The sequence below is a fragment of the Macaca fascicularis genome, chromosome 1 (genome assembly GCF_037993035.2).
Source record: "Macaca fascicularis isolate 582-1 chromosome 1, T2T-MFA8v1.1".
Lineage (NCBI taxonomy): Eukaryota > Metazoa > Chordata > Mammalia > Primates > Cercopithecidae > Macaca > Macaca fascicularis.
Window position 1 is genome coordinate 189,003,415 of NC_088375.1, and position 16,104 is coordinate 189,019,518.

A 16,104-nucleotide genomic window follows, 5' to 3' on the forward strand; every position below is an offset into this window, starting at 1 on the left:
CAAGCAGATAATTAGATAGAAAATCCTCAGCTGACAGATTATTTCAAGTTCTTTGAAAACTCAATGCTATTTTAAATTAGTTCCACTAATTTTTTACAACTTGCTGAATAGTGAGGTGATAAACTTGACAAAGTTGATTTTCTCTCTTAAATAAAATTGTAAGCCCTAGATTAAACATAGCATCAGCATAGGAAACAGATCACAATCATTACTTTTCATCACTATTTGTATCTCACTTTCTGTAGCATCTGAGCAAAAATATTCCACTTCCAGGTTTAATTTATGTAATTGGGGGCATCAGCAATGAAGGAATAGAGCTTCGTTCTTTTGAAGTCTATGATCCACTTTCTAAGCGTTGGTCTCCACTTCCTCCAATGGGAACCAGGAGAGCATATCTTGGTGTGGCTGCACTCAATGACTGCATCTATTCTATTGGAGGATGGAATGAGACCCAAGATGCTCTTCATACTGTAGAAAAATATTCCTTTGAAGAGGTAGGTTGGATGATTTCAGATGTTTAGTATCCTGGTATTCTTTTAATGTCTGTAAGATCTGTGGTGATGCACTTTCTTTCACTCATGATATTGATCATTTGTGGATTTTTTTTTCCCTTTTTTCTTTCCAAAGAAGAAACTTTTGGTGTCATTGCTTTTCTTCTGTTGTCAGTTTTGTTTTATTGATTTCTGTTCTTATTTTTTCCTTTTTCCTATATGTTTTTGATTGAGTTTGCTCTTCTTTTTCTAGGTTATTTATTTATTTTTTAATTTTTTAAGAGACAGGGTCTTGCTCTGTTGCACATGCTGGAGAGCACTGATATAATCATAGCTCACTGTAACATTGAACTCCTGCCGAGTTAATTTAAAAAAACTTTTTCTTGTACTGCTGGGCGTGGTGGCTCACGCCTGTAATCCCAGCACTTTGGGAAGCCAAGATGAGAGGATAGCTTGAGCCCAGGAGTTCAAGACCAGCCTGAACAACATAGTGAGACTGTCTGTATAATAAATAACAAAATTAGTTGGGCATGGTGGTATGCACCTGTGGTTCTAGCTACTCAGGGGGCTCAGGTGAGAGGATCACTTGAGCCTAGGAAGTCAAGGCTGCAGTGAGCTGTGATCAAGCCATTGTGCTCCAACCTCGGTAACAGTGAGAGACCCTTGCTCAAGAGTAATTTTTTTTTTTTTTGAGACGGAGTTTTGCTTTTGTTGCCCAGGCTGGAGTGCAGTGGCACAATCTCGCCTCGCTGCAACCTCTGCCTCCTGGGTTCAAGCAATTCTCCTGCCTCAACCTCCTGAGTAGCTGGGATTTTGGGCATGCACCACCATACCTGTCTAATTTTGTATTTTTAGTGGAGATGGGGTTTCTCTATGTTGGTCAGGCTGGTTTCGAACTCCCAACATCAGGTGATCCGCCTGCCTCAGCCTCCCAAAGTGCTGGGATTACAGGCATGAGCCACTGCACCTGGCTGATTTTTTTTTTTTTTCCTAGGGTTAGGGTCTCGCTATGTAACCCAGACTGATCTCAGACTCCTGGTCTTAAGTGATTATCCTTCCTTGGCATCCCAAACCACTGGCATTACAGATCTTTGGGAGCCACTGCACTCCCCAAATCCCAACAATCTCAGCTCTCTTTTTTTCTAGATTTTTTTTTTTTTTTTTTTGAGACGGAGTCTCAATCTGTTGCCCAGGCTGGAGTGCAGTGGCATGATCTGGGCTCACTGCAAGCTCCGCCTCCCAGGTTCACGCCATTCTCCTGCCTCAGCCTCCCGAGTAGCTAGGACTACAGGCGCCCGCCACCTCGCCCGGCTAGTTTTTTGTATTCTTTTTAGTAGAGACAGGGTTTCACCGTGTTAGCCAGGATGGTCTCGATCTCCTGACCTCGTGATCTGCCCGTCTCGGCCTCCCAAAGAGCTGGGATTACAGGCTTGAGCCACCGTGCCTGGCCTTTTTCTAGAGTCTTAAAGTGGAAGCTTAGATGATTGATTTTAGACCTTCCTTTTTCTATAATACAAACTATAAATTCTCTTTGAGCACTGCTTTAACTTCATCCCACATATTTTGATATGTTGCCTTTTAATTAGTTAGCATTTATATTAAAATATAAAAATGGCCTTGTCATTTGTTTTCTGTTTATGAAATCCATTCTTTGATTCTTTTTTCTTCTTTTTGTCTTTATATTGATTGTTGTAGTATCCCATAGAATTTTATCTCTTTTATTGTCTAGTTAGCTGTATTTCTTCACCTTTTTTCTTGGTGATTACTTTAGGGTTTTGTGGGTGGAAAAAACATACTCAACATGTTTTCTACTCTGATCTCACGTCACAACAATCATCAACACAGAAAACTTCTGTGACTAAATGTGTGTGGGTTTTCCCCTACACATCAAGCAGCAGATACCAGCTAGGTGTCCTCGAATTCAGTTAAATTCTGATACTGTCTACCTGGAGATAGCCTCAGACCCCACAGGTTGAGGGCTCAGTCCCCAAGACTGCCCCCTCCTTCAGGCACTATTCCAAGTCCAGGCCTCTGGAACTTCTCACCAACTGGCTCCAAGTTGGGGTTCTCACAACACCCTCTTTGGAGTCAATTAATTTGCTAGAGTGGCTCACAGAACTCACGGAAACACTTACTTATGTTTACCAGGTTATTATAAGAGATATTGCAAAGGATACAGATGAAGAGATGCATATGGGGAGGTATGGGGGAATGGCATGGTACTTCTGTGACCTCTCTGGTTATGCCACCCTCTAAGAACCGCCAGGTGTTCAACTATCAGGAAGTTCTCCAAACTCAGTCCTTTTGGGTTTGTTGTTGTTGTTGTTGTTTCTTTGTTTTTGTTTTTTAGACGGAGTCTTGCTCTGTCACTAGGCTGGAGTGAAATGGCACGATCTAGGCTGACTGCAGCCTCCGCCTCCTGGGTTCAATCAATTCTCCTGCTTCAGCCTCCCAAGTAGCTGGGACTACAGGCACACGCCACCATGTCCAGCTAATTTTTGTATTTTTAGTATAGACGGGGTTTCACCATGTTGGCCAGGATGGTCTTGATCTCCCTCGGCCTCCCAAAGTGCTGGGATTACAGGTGTGAGCCCCCATGTCTGGGCTGGTTTTTCTGGAGGCTTCATTATATAGACATGATTGATTATATCATTGGGCATCCACTTAACCTTCAGCTCCTCTCCCCTCTCCGGAAGTCGGGGTGGGACTGAAAGTTCTAATTCTATAATCATGCCTTGGTCTTTCTGGTGAGCATCCCTAATTCTGAAGCTAACTATGGGCTTCCAGCCATCAGTCAACATTAGCAAACAAAAAGGCATCACTGTGGATATTCTCAGGATGTTAGGAGTTGTATGCCAGGAAACAGGTTGAAGGCTATGTACTTAATAATATCACAGGTTTACATTATGTATTTTTAGTGTATCAAATCTACAATATCATACTGTATCACTTGAAAGTAAGGAACTTACAAAAATATACTTTGGCCAAGCACAGTGGCTAACGCCTGTAATCTAGCACTTTGGGAGACAGAGGCGGGTGGATCATATGAGGTCAGGAGTTTTGCCACGTTGGCCAGCTGGTCTCAAACTCCTGACCTCAAGTGATCTGCCCACCTCAACCTCCCAAAGTGCTGGGATTATAGGCGTGAGCCACCACCACTTCTGGCCTAATGCCTAAAAGTTTTGTTTCATGTTTTATCTAGTTTTCTAGGTCTTTAGGGTAGGAGGGCAAGTTTGGTAATAATTGATCTATTTTTGTCTGGAAATGGAAATCCCTCCTGTGTCCTTTTGATACATTGCTATCATTCATTCAGCATTTCTTTATTTTCTGGCAGAAATATTTTCAGCTTATCTTATACTTTTTCTGCTTTAGCCCTGGAATCAGCCATTTCTTCAAGAAGCCTTATTTCCTTTTGGTGAAGGACAGTATTTAGAAACCAAGATGTACACACTTAGAGTACTAAATGCTACTTGGATGTTGCTGCTTCTAGCTGTAGCAGGGCAGGAGAGCTCCAAATTGGGCTTAGCCCAGGAATGTTGCTGCTTCTAGCTGTAGCAGGGCAGGAGAGCCCCAAATTGGGCTTAGCCCAGGAATGTTCTTGGCCTTGCTCAGGATGGAATTTAAGAGCAAGCTGATGGTAGAAGAAAACAATCTTATTGAGGTGGCAATGTTACAACTCTGTAACTACTGCAGAGTGGGACTACTCCATAGACAGTGTGTTGAGAGTAGCAGCTCAGGGGCAGTTCTGCAGTCATTTATACCTACTTTAACTTATGTGAAAATTAAGGGGTGAGTTATTCAGAATTTTCTAGAAAAAAGGTGGTGTTTCTGGGTTGTTGCCACGGAAGAGGACAGTCACTTCTGGGTGTTGCCATTGGCAATGGTAAACTGACAGGGCACTGGTGAGTGTGTCTTACAGAGAGTTGCTTTCACCTCTTCCCTGTTTCAGCTAGTCTTCAATCTTGTCTGGAGTTGAGTCACCACCTTCTACCTCATAGCCACCCTCAGTAAACAAAGCTAGGAAATGTATGTATGTAAATAGGGTTTCACACACAGATTTATCTGTAAATATTTCTATATCTATTTGTGCATTTATATTGTAAAACCATGAGTTCATAATGATAGCTCCAATTCTAGTACACCAGGTTTTTTCAGGCCTTCTCCCTTTCCATGTTGTAAATACCTTTTCTGTCAGTTAAAGACTTTGCTTCCGCCAGGTGCGGTGGCTCACGTCTGTAATCCCAGCACTTGGGGACGCCAAGGCGGGTGGATCACTAGGTCAGGAGTTCGGGACCAGCTTGGCTAACATGGTGAAACCCAGTCTTTACTAAAATTACAAAAATTAGCTGAGCATGGTGGCAGGCGCCTATAATCCCAGCTACTCCGGAGGCTGAGGCAGGAGAATCGCTTGAACCCAGGAGGCTGAGGCTGCAGTGAGCCGAGATCACGCCACTGCACTCCAGCCTGGGCAACAGAGCAAGACTCTGTCTCAAAAAAAAAAAAAAAAAAGACTTTGCTTCCATTATCCTCAATATATTTATTTATTCATTCAATTTACTTATTTGCTAAATGAAGCCAATTTTCTTATGATACCAGCTGTCTTCTCCACCTAACATCTCCATGCATTACCCATCCAGTCATTGCCTGGGTGAATTCCCCAGTGTTCCCTCATTCCCTCAGTTCCTAGGTTGACACAATTATACTTATAATAAGAGAAGAGAAAGGTAGGGGACAGGACGTTGCATCTTCATTGGGTCACTGTTCTGTCATGTATTTGTTCATTAGTTCATTTATTCATTCACAAATACAGACTTCTCAGTATGTAAATATGGATCAGACACTATGCCAGGCAGAAACAAGGACAAACTCAACATATACAGCCACTGCTCTCAAGGAGGCTACATTGCAGTGGGGAGTATGAGAAATAAATAGTCGGTTATGTTATAATATGTTAAGTGCTGTGAGAGTGAAGTACAAAGTGTGTTATGCCCTAGACTTACAGGTTAGGCCAACTTTTTCTAAATTACTTTCCATGGAATACTAATTTTTTGCGCTGTTAATAGGAATTGAGTAACTTGAGTTTCCCTGGTCAACTATATTAAGGGAAATCTGGGTTAAACCAGGTTAAATTAGTTTCTTTACCACCGGACTTCTTTACAGAATATAGTGCAATAATGTACTTTATGAATCTTTATGTCAAGTCTCTCAGATTCACTTAAACACACCACCCTTGCTTTGTTCTGTGGATATTTGCAGAATATCTTGTGGAAGTGTTTCAGGGAACAAATTTTGAGAAATAAGGTTTAGTCTTATTTTAATTTTATGATTTTTAATGCCACTTATAGTTAGTAAAACCTTCAAAACTTTTGACCAGGTGCAGTGGCTCACATCTGTAATGCCAGCAGTTTGGGAGGCTGAAGCTGGTGGATCACTTGAGGTCAGGAGTTCGAGACCGGCCTGGCCAACATAGTGAAAGCCCGACTTTACTGAAAATACAAAAATTTGCTGGGCATGATGGTGGCCTATAATCCCAGCTACTTGGGAGGCTGAGTCAGAAGAATTGCTTGAACCTGGGAGGCAGAGGTTGCAATGAGTTGAGATTACCCAACTGTACTCTAGCCTGGGCAATAGAGCAAGACTCCATCTCAAAACAAAAAATTTTTTTAAGTTTTTTTTTTTTTTTTTTTAAGTAGGAGAGTTTTAACAGTTTTATTGAAATATAATTCACTGACCAAACATTTTGGTTGTTTCTGCTTTTTGGCTATTACAAACAATGGTACTATGAAGTTTTACATACAAGTTTTTGTGTAGACATGTGTTTTCATTTCTCTTGGGCATATACCTAGGAGTAGAATTGCTGGGTCACATAATGACTGTATTTAATCTTTTTTCGTTTGTTTGTTTTTTGTTTTTTTGTGTGTGTTTTTTTTTTGGAGACGGAGTTTCGCTCTTGTTGCCTAGGCTGGACTGCAGTGGTGATCTCGGCTCACCACAACCTCCACCTCAGGGGTTCAAATGATCATCCTGCCTCAGCCTCTCTAGTAGCTAGGATTACAGGTGTGCATCACCACACCTGGCTAATTTTTTATTTTTAGTAGAAACAGGGTTTCACCATGTTGACCAAGCTGATCTTGAACTCCTGACCTCAGGTGATCTTTGGGTCTCCCAAAGTGCCAGGATTACAGGCGTGAGCCACTGCACCCATCTGTGTTTAACCTTTTTAGGGAATCCCAGACTGTTTCCTAAAGTATCTACAACATTTTACATAACCACCATCAGTGTCTAAGGGTTCCAGTTTCTTCACATCCAATGCTTGTTATTATTTAGTTTTTCTTTTATAGCTGTTCTAGTAGGTATAAATGGGTATCTCATTGTGGTTTTGATTTGCATTTCCCTGATTGTTAAGCATCTTTTCATGTGGTTTTTGGTCACCTGTTTATCTTCTTTGAAGAAACATCTATTCAATTTATCTGTTTTAAAATTGAATTGTCTTTTCATTATTGAGTTGTAAGAGTTCTGCTGGGCGTGGTGGCTCATGCCTGTAATCCCAACACTTTGGGAGGCTGAGGCAGGTGGATCACTAGGTCAGATCGTGACCATCCCAGCTAACACGGTGAAACCCCGTCTCTACTAAAAATACAAAAAAAATTAGCCTGTCGTGGTGGCGGGTGCCTGTAGTCCCAGCTACTCGGGAGGCTGAGGCAGGAGAATAGCATGAACCCGGGAGGCGGAGCTTACAGTGAGCCCTCCAGCCTGGGTGACAGAGCAAGACTCCATCTCAAAAAAAAGGAAGGCCCCGTCTCTACTAAAAAGACAAAAAAAAAAAATAACGGGGCGTGGTGGCGGGTGCCTGTAGTCTCAGCTACTCAGGAGGCTGAGGCAGGAGAATGACTTGAACCTGGGAGGCGGAGCTTGCAGTGAGCCGAGATCATGCCACTGCACTCCAACCTGGGTGACAAAGCGAGACTCCGTTTCAAATAATAATAATAATAATATAATCTAGGTGCAAGTCCTTTGTCAAATATATAATTCGCAAATTTTTTCTCCCATTATGTGTGTTTTCTTCACTTTCTTGATGGTATTCAAGCATAAAAATTTAAATTTTGATGTCCAATTTGTTTTGTTCTTTTGTTACTTGTGCTTTTGTTATAACTAAAAGCATTGCTTAATCCAAGGTCATAAGAACTTACAGCTATGCTTTTTTCTGAGAGTTTTATAGTTTTAATTTTTGTATTTAGGTCTTTGATACATTTTGGTTTAATTTTGTATGTGATGTGAGGAAGAGATGCACCCTCATTCTTTTGTATTTGGGTATCCAGTTGTCCCAGCATCACTGCATCACTGATTAAAAACACTGTTCTTTCCCCCATTGAATTGTCTTGAATTGAATTTTCACCTTTATTGAAAATCAGTTGACCATATATGTGAACGTTTGTTTCTGAGCTTTCTATTCTGTTCATTTATCTGTATGTCTCTCTATCCTTTTGCCAGTACCACACTGTCTTATTACAGCATTGTAGTAAGTTTTGAAATCAGAAAGTGTGAGTCCTTCAAATTGGATCATTTAAAAATTTGTTTGGCTGTCCTGGGTAACTTGAATTTCATATGCATTTTAGGATCAGCTTGTCAGTTCCTGCAGAGAAGCCAAATGGGTTTTTGACAGCGATTGCATTGAATTTGAGATCAATTTGGAGAGTATCAGCAACTTAACATTATTAATAAGTCTTTTGATTCACCATAGGATGTCTTTCCTTTTAGTTAGGTCTTCAGATTGTTTCAACAATGTTTTATAATTTTCAGTTTCGTGTACTTTTTTGGTTAAAATTTATTCAGAAGTATTTTATTCCTTTTAATGCTGTTATAAATTGTTTTATTAATTTCATATTCAGATTGTCCATTGCTAGTGTGTAGAAATACAATTTATTCTGCGACCTTGCTGCACTCATAGTCTTATTTTTTTTTTGGTGGATTCCTTAGGATTTTCTAAATACAAGATCCTACCATCTGTAAATATTGTTGGCTGGGTGCAGTGACTTAAACCTGTAATCCCAGCACCTTGGGAGGCCGAGGTGGGTAGATCACTTGAGCCCAGGAGTTCAGACCAGCCTGGGCAACATGGTGAAAACCGTGTCTCTTTAAAAAATATGAAAATTAGCCAGGTGTGGTTGTGCACGCCTGTAGTCCCAGCTCCTCAGAAGGCTGAGGTGGGAGGATCACCTGAGCCCAGGAAGGTCAAGGATGTAGTAAGTAATGATTGCACCACTGCACTCCAGCCTGGGCCACAGAGTAAGACCTGGTCTTTAAAACAAAACAAAAAAAAGATTGTTTTACTTCTTCTTAAATCTGGATTAAAACTAGATGCATTTTATTTCATTGTTTTCCCCTCATTACCCTAGCTAGAACCACCAGTACAATGTTGAAGTGGCAAAAATGGACTTTCATGTCTTGTTGTAAAGCATAAGGATTTTGATTCTCATTTCTGACAAGTTTTAAACTTTGGTGACATTTTTAAATTCCTTTCTCCATGATCCTATTTGGGTTTATCTGATACAGAAAGTGAACTTTTTGAGGGCACTTTCTGTTGCGAATTTTTCTATATGGCTTTGAAATGAATAGATTTTAGTTTCAAATTAAGTCTTATTAATAATTATTACCGGCCGGGTGCAGTGGCTTACGCCTGTAATCACAGCACTTTGGGAGGCTGAGGTGAGTGGATCACCTGAAATCAGGAGTTCAAGACCAGCCTGTCCAACATGGTGAAACCCTGTCTCTACTAAAAATACAAAAATTAGCTGGGAGTGGTGGTGCACACCTGTAATCCTAGTAACTTGGGAGGCTGAAGCAGGAGAATTGCTCCAACCCAAGAGGCAGAGGTTGCAGTGAGCCAAGATCATGCCACTGCACTTCAGCCTCGGCGACAGAGTAAGACTCCGTCTCGAGTAATAATAACAACAACAACAACAATGTGTTACCTTGGTTTTTATGCATAAATATGAAATTTTATTATTATTGACTACCTACTAACAATTTGCATTACAAATCCAGAAAAGATAATGTAAAACATGTTAGTAGTCTTACAGAGCTTTTTTTTTTTTTTAGAGGTAACGGGATAAAAATCAAATTAGATGAGAACATGTCAGTTAAAAATAAAGTAATAAAAATTTAAAAGTTAAACTGTAGTTGTAATACACTGGTCGAAATGAAAGAGGAACAATATAGGATGAGTCCTAAGGTCCCTTTGTTATTGTCAAGGGGCATTTTGCGGGAAAGCAAAGGTTCTCCCTAATTATAAACATAACCTAAATTATCCTAATTTATCTTAACCAGAAATGGATCTTCTTGAGAATGTATTTATCTTTTAAAATATAAGTATTTTTTCAGTTATGTCAGCTTTGTGATGTGCTCTATAATTTCAGATGATCAAATAGCTTTCAAATTTAATCTGGTCCTTCACTTTCAAAGAATTGTCCCTGGTTTAGTATTTCATAATCTTACTTAAGTTCACATCAGCAAACGTACACTAACTGTTTATAATGTGATGGCACTATCCTAGTACCTATTTGGGTACTGTCCTTAAAAATTTACTTTCTAGCGTTGATGAATAATCAGTCTTCACTATTTATGATTAAAAAACCTTTGTGGCCGGGCGCGGTGGCTCAAGCCTGTAATCCCAGCACTTTGGGAGGCCGAGACGGGCGGATCACGAGGTCAGGAGATCGAGACCATCCTGGCTAATATGGTGAAACCCCGTCTCTACTAAAAATACAAAAAACTAGCCGGGCGAGGTGGTGGGCGCCTATAGTCCCAGCTACTTGGGAGGCTGAGGCAGGAGAATGGCGTAAACCCGGGAGGCGGAGCTTGCAGTGAGCTGAGATCCGGCCACTGCACTCCAGCCTGGGCGACAAAGCGAGACTCCGTCTCAAAAAAAAAACAAAAAAAAAAACAAAAAAAAACCTTTGTTCATCATATGCTTTATTTAAAGATTGATAATCTGTTCTCCCATTACCAGGCTGCTTGCTCTTTGCTCTCCTAATTACTTGTTAGGACCTTTAGTAGCTTTCTTGTTTTCTGAGTATGGACATTTTCCCTCAAGCAAGACACTACTAGTCGCTGGGCGTGGTGGCTCATGCCTGTAATCCCAGCACTTTGGGAGGCCGAGGTGGGTGAATCACTTGAGGTCAGGAGTTCAAGACCAGCCTGGCCAACATAGTGAAACTCCATCTCTACTAAAAATACTAAAAATTAGCCAGGCATGGTGACAGGTGCCTGTAATCCCAGCTACTCAGGAGGCTGAGGCAGGAGAATCGCTTGAACCCCGGAGGCGGAGGTTGCAGTGAGCCAAGATCACACCATTGCACTCCAGCCTGAGCAACAAGAGCGAGACTCCGTCTCAAGAAAAAAAAAAAAAGTAAGACATTACTAGTCATTTTGGCTATAGCAGCATATTGAAATTTCTTTAGGGAACAATGTATAACAGGAGTTAGCAAACTTTTTGTGTAAAAGGCCAGATAGTAAATATTTTTGGCCTGTGGGTCACACACAAAATCCTTTTTTGATATATGCTGCTTCTTTTTCTTGAAATATCTTTTAATATGGGAAAATCATTGTTTGTTCTCAGGCTATAGCAAAGTAGGCTATAGTTCCCAACCCCTGGTTAGCCCACCTTTCTGAAAATATGTTCTGCAGATTACTAAGTCCACTGGTTGCTCCTTGTAAAAAGGATTCCATGGTCAAATAAATTTGTCAAGTGTTCCATGCTGTGTAATTTTTTTTTTTTTTTTTTGAGACGGAGTCTCGCTCTGTCACCCAGACTGGAGTGCAGTGGCCAGATCTCAGCTCACTGCCAGCTCCGCCTCCTGGGTTTACGCCATTCTCCTGCCTCAGCCTTCCAAGAAGCTGGGACTACAGGCGCCCACCACCGCACCTGGCTAATTTTTTGTATTTTTTAGTAGAGACGGGGTTTCTCTGTGTTAGCCAGGATGGTCTCGATCTCCTGACCTCGTGATCCGCCCGTATTGGCCTCCCAAAGTGCTGGGATTACAGGCTTGAGCCACCGCGCCCGGCCCACTGTGTCATTTTTAAGACTCGTTAAAATACTAAAGGCTTTTAAAAAATCCTTTGGTTTATAAGCTTCTTTCTCCTTGGAGCTTTGTGGTTCTTTTGTTTTGATTTGCTTATTGTTGAGTGTATTACCTACTTGTGTTCCATAGACTTCGTTTCTTAGGATGTTGTCCTATGTATGATTTCTAGGTCATTTCCTGATCATATTTTATAATCAGACCTTTTAAAAATTTAAATTCCTCTAAATTTACTTTTTATCCATGCCCACTTCAAGTTTATTTTAAAATATTCTGGGCCGGGTCCTGTGGCTTACACTTATAATCCCAGCACTTTGGGAGGCTGAGGTGGGACAATCACTTGAGTTTAGGAGTTTAAGACCAGCCTGGACAACCTGGTGAAACTCCATCTCTACAATAGAAAAATTAGCTAGGTGTGGTGGTATACACTTGTAGTCCTACCTACTCAGGAGGCTGAAGCAAGAGGAGCTCTTGAGTCTGGGAGGTTGAGGCTGCAGTGAACCGAGATGGTGCCATGCAGTCCAGCCTGGGTGACAGAGCGAGACCCTGTCTCCAAGGAAAAAAAAGCAAAACAAAAAAAAAAAAAAACAAAAAAAAAAAAAAAAAAAAAAAAATATATATATATATATATATATATGCTTACCTGACTAGATTGTTTTACATTTAGACATGTAAAAAGAATTGGAATATCGAATTTCTCAGTGGATTTCTTTACTATCATTTCATAATACTGCTAACATATTTTTTTTCTCTCTTAACCAGGAAAAGTGGGTTGAAGTTGCCTCAATGAAAGTGCCTAGAGCAGGCATGTGTGTTGTGGCAGTCAATGGTCTTCTGTATGTTTCTGGAGGTCGATCTTCCAGCCATGATTTCTTGGCTCCAGGTACCTTGGACTCAGTTGAAGTTTATAACCCTCATTCAGATACATGGACAGAAATTGGTAATATGATCACCAGTCGTTGTGAAGGGGGCGTTGCTGTGCTATGAAATATAAAGCATAACAGAGCACAAGGAACATTTTGAAAATGCAGGACCTGACCTTTTGGAAAGCAAACATACATTTGGTGATAAGACCCTCTGATTCTATGAGTTTTCCATGTATTTGGTAGATAAATGACTAACGAGGCTGGGTGCAGTGGCCTGATGCCTATAATCCCAACGCTTTGGAAGGCTGAGGCAGAAGGATCGCTTGAGCCCAGGAATTTGAGGTTATGGTAAGCTACGATCATGCCACTGCACTCCACTCTGGGCATGAGTGGAACGAGATCCTGTCTCTTAAAGAAAAAAACTAAACTAAAGAGTGATTTTTCTAAAAATATGAGTGAGAATGGATATGAAATATATCCCAATTAATAAAGAGCTCACACAGATTTGCCAAGCTTACTAATAATAGCAATGCCACTTATGCTGTAGAATTCTCCAGTTTAAGTGTAGACAAGTCTGGTTTTACAAATTTGTAAAAATTATTTACTAGAAGCTTCCTGGCAAATAGTCCCTTTAGCTACTTCTCCAGTGCAGTATAAGTTGTAACATAACCTTTATGTGATGTAGGAATAGTATCAATGACACAGTTTAAAGATCTCTGTATATTCACAATTGTATCCAGAGCATAATTTTCCATGACCATAGTTTGAGCTACAGAGAAAAGCCAATGAAACAGATTCCTACTTTTATTTAATGCCAAGAGTTTTCATTAGCCCCAAACTTTTTATTGGCAGCAGATACACTAGGAGGGGTGTTTGGGAAATATCTAGCTATTTTTATAGATAGATACCTTTTTGCTTGATGATAAGTTTTTGCTTGCTCATATTTTTTATCTTGATCCTGAGAATGCAAGTAAGGAATTAATAGGAGGTTCTTAGTGACCAGATGTTGTAATGGGCTATAGAGCCCAGCAGGCAGTATGCACCTAGAAATTTCTCTCTTTTTCAGGCTGGGCATGGTGGCTCACACCTGTAATCCCAGCACTTTGAGAGACCGAGGTGAGGCGGGAAGATTGCTTGAACTCAGGAATTTGAGACCAGCCTTGGGCAACATGACGAGACTCCGTCTCTACCAAAAAATATATAAAAATTAACCAGGCATGGTGGCTTGTGCCTGTGGTCCCATCTGCTTGGGAGACTGAGGTTGCAGGATCACTTGAGCCCAGGAGGTCAAGGCTGCAGTGAGCCGAGATTGTGCCACTGCACACTGGCCTGGGTGACAGCATGATAACCTGTCTCAAAAAAAAGAAAAAAGGAAATTTTTCCTTTTTTGCTAGATTGTTGTCACCAAAATTATCTGTTTGGCTTTAGGAAGAGGGAATTTTATTAGATTATCAAGCTTTGTGAAATTTATTTGTACTTGTGCAAACCTAAGTAAGAGCATACTACAAAGCTACTTCTTGGACGTGGAGGGCTAAATTGTAGGTCCTTCTGAAACTTTTTATAGACACTGACTTATAAATGTAATTTGAAAGTACCCCTTGACCCAGACAAAACTGCTTCTCAAAACTTCTCATTTTCTCCCTGAAAAGCATTCTAAAGAATTGTTCTCTGTTCATTTTCAAGAGAAAGATTCACTGGGTGTATGATGGAGTTACTTTTAAGTTATGTCTACTGGCCAGTTGAAGCAATATATATTAAAGGTCTTGCATACAGTAAAAAAAAATTTTTTGAGATAGAGTTTTGCTCTTGTTGCCCAGGCTGGAGTGCAAAGGCATGATCTTGGCTCACTGCAACCTCTGCCTCTTGGGTTCAAGTGATTCTCCTGCCTCAGCCTCCCAAGTAGCTGGGATTACAGGCGCCTGCCACCATGCCCGGCTAATTTTTTGTACTGGGTTGCACCATGTTGGCCAGGCTGGTCTCGAACTCCTGACCTCAGGTGATCCACCCACCTTGGCCTCCCAAAATGCTGGGATTATGGGTGTGAGCCACCGTGCCCAGCTGCATACAGTAAAATTTAACTGGTTGACTTAAGGATTTGATTTCCTGTTTCTTCTTCTTCTTCTTTTTTTTTTTTGAGATGGAGTCTTGCCCTGTCACCCAGGCTGGAGTGCAATGGTGCAACCTCAGCTCACTGCAATCTCTGCCTCCCTGGTTCAAACGATTCTCCTGCCTCAGCCTCCCGAGTAGCTGGGATTACAGATGTGAGCCACCATGCCCGGCTAATTTTTTGTATCTTTAGTAGAGATGAGATTTCACCATGTTGGCTAGACTGTTGTTGAACTCATGACCTTGTGATCCGCCCATCTTGGCCCCCCAAAGTGCTGGGACTATAGGTGTGAGCCACTGCGCTCTGCCGATTTCCCGTGTCTTTACTAAGGTCCTTCCATAGATTATTATAAGCATCATCAACTTATTTAGATAGAAAACTTTTAAATCAGGTAGCACTCATATCCAAATTATTTGGTTTAGTCCGGGTACCATGGCTCATGCCTGTAATCGTAGCACCTTGGGAGACTGAGGTGGGCAGATCACTTGAGGTAAGACCAGTCTGGCCAACATGGTGAAACCCTGTCTTTACTAAAAATACAAAAAATTGGCAGCAGGTGGTGGTGCATGCCTGTAATCCCAGCTGCTGAGGAGGCTGAGGCAGGAGAATCACTTGAACCCAGGAGATGGAGGTTGTAGTGAGCTGAGATCATGCCACTGTGCTCTAGCCTGGGCCATAGAGCAGGACTCCATCTCAAAAAAATAAAATACTTGGTTTAGTCCACAAGTATACTTTCCTTATAACTTAACCATGTGTATTTATTAGGAAAAGTTTATGTAATGCACGCAGGAAGCCCTATGTTCCCTTCTCTGGGGCATCCTGAATGTCTGAAGGGTCACAGATGTCTGTGTAGAGATCTGTAACATGTCAAAGAATAAAGTATACAGATAATTTATAGACTAAGCTCTAACTCATGTGCCTTTACTATTTCTAGTTACAGAGAATCTGTATTCTGATCCAAAACAGATTTACAAAATACTTCTACAACTAATTTCTCATTATTGTCTAGTAGCAACTGAAAATGACACTGTGGAGGGGGCTGCTTTGCACAGCTTGGCAGAAATGTAATGTCAAAGCAGTCAGTGTTTAACAGGTCCTGAAGATCCCTGAAAATAGGTAACTGTGGTAACTGTAAATATGCTTATTATTCCTAGGTAATGACAAGATTGGTTTTGTTTTGTTTTGTTTTTTTGAGATGGAGTTTTGCTCTTTTTGCCCAGACTGGAGTGCAATAGCACGATTTTGGCTCACCGCAACCTTTGCCTCTGATTCTCCCGCCTCACTCTCCTGTGTAGCTGGGATTGCAGGCATGCACCACCACGCCCGGCTAATTTTGTATTTTTTGTAGAGACAAGTTTTCTCCATGTTGGTCAGGCTGGTCTCGAACTCTCGACCTCAGGTGATCTGCCTGCCTTGGCCTCCCAAAGTGCTGGGATTATAGGCGTGAGCCACCACACCAGGCCAACAAGATTGTTTTTAAAAGAATGTACTAATAAAGTATCTAGTTTTTTTGTTTCTTTGTATTACTTTTATCAGTGGCATTCTGGGTTACCAAACTGTAG

General features: G+C 41.1%; 1 protein-coding gene across 6 annotated transcripts in view; it reads left to right on the forward strand.

Moving 5' to 3' along the window:
• IPP (intracisternal A particle-promoted polypeptide) overlaps window positions 1–13,642 on the forward strand; it is a 42,856-nt gene extending 29,214 nt beyond the window's left edge. For 2 of the 6 annotated variants that reach the window (XM_005543510.5, XM_005543511.5), the window contains 2 exons: window positions 274–494; window positions 12,332–13,642. In XM_005543510.5, coding sequence (XP_005543567.1) covers window positions 274–494; window positions 12,332–12,556 — 446 coding nt within the window. In that variant the 3' untranslated portion in view covers window positions 12,557–13,642. Of the gene's footprint in view, window positions 1–273; window positions 495–8,107; window positions 8,421–12,331 lie in introns of those variants that run through there. The other 4 variants (XM_074008075.1, XM_074008076.1, XM_074008072.1 and 1 more) reach the window with 3 other exon arrangements.
• The last annotated feature ends 2,462 nt before the right edge of the window (window positions 13,643–16,104 follow it).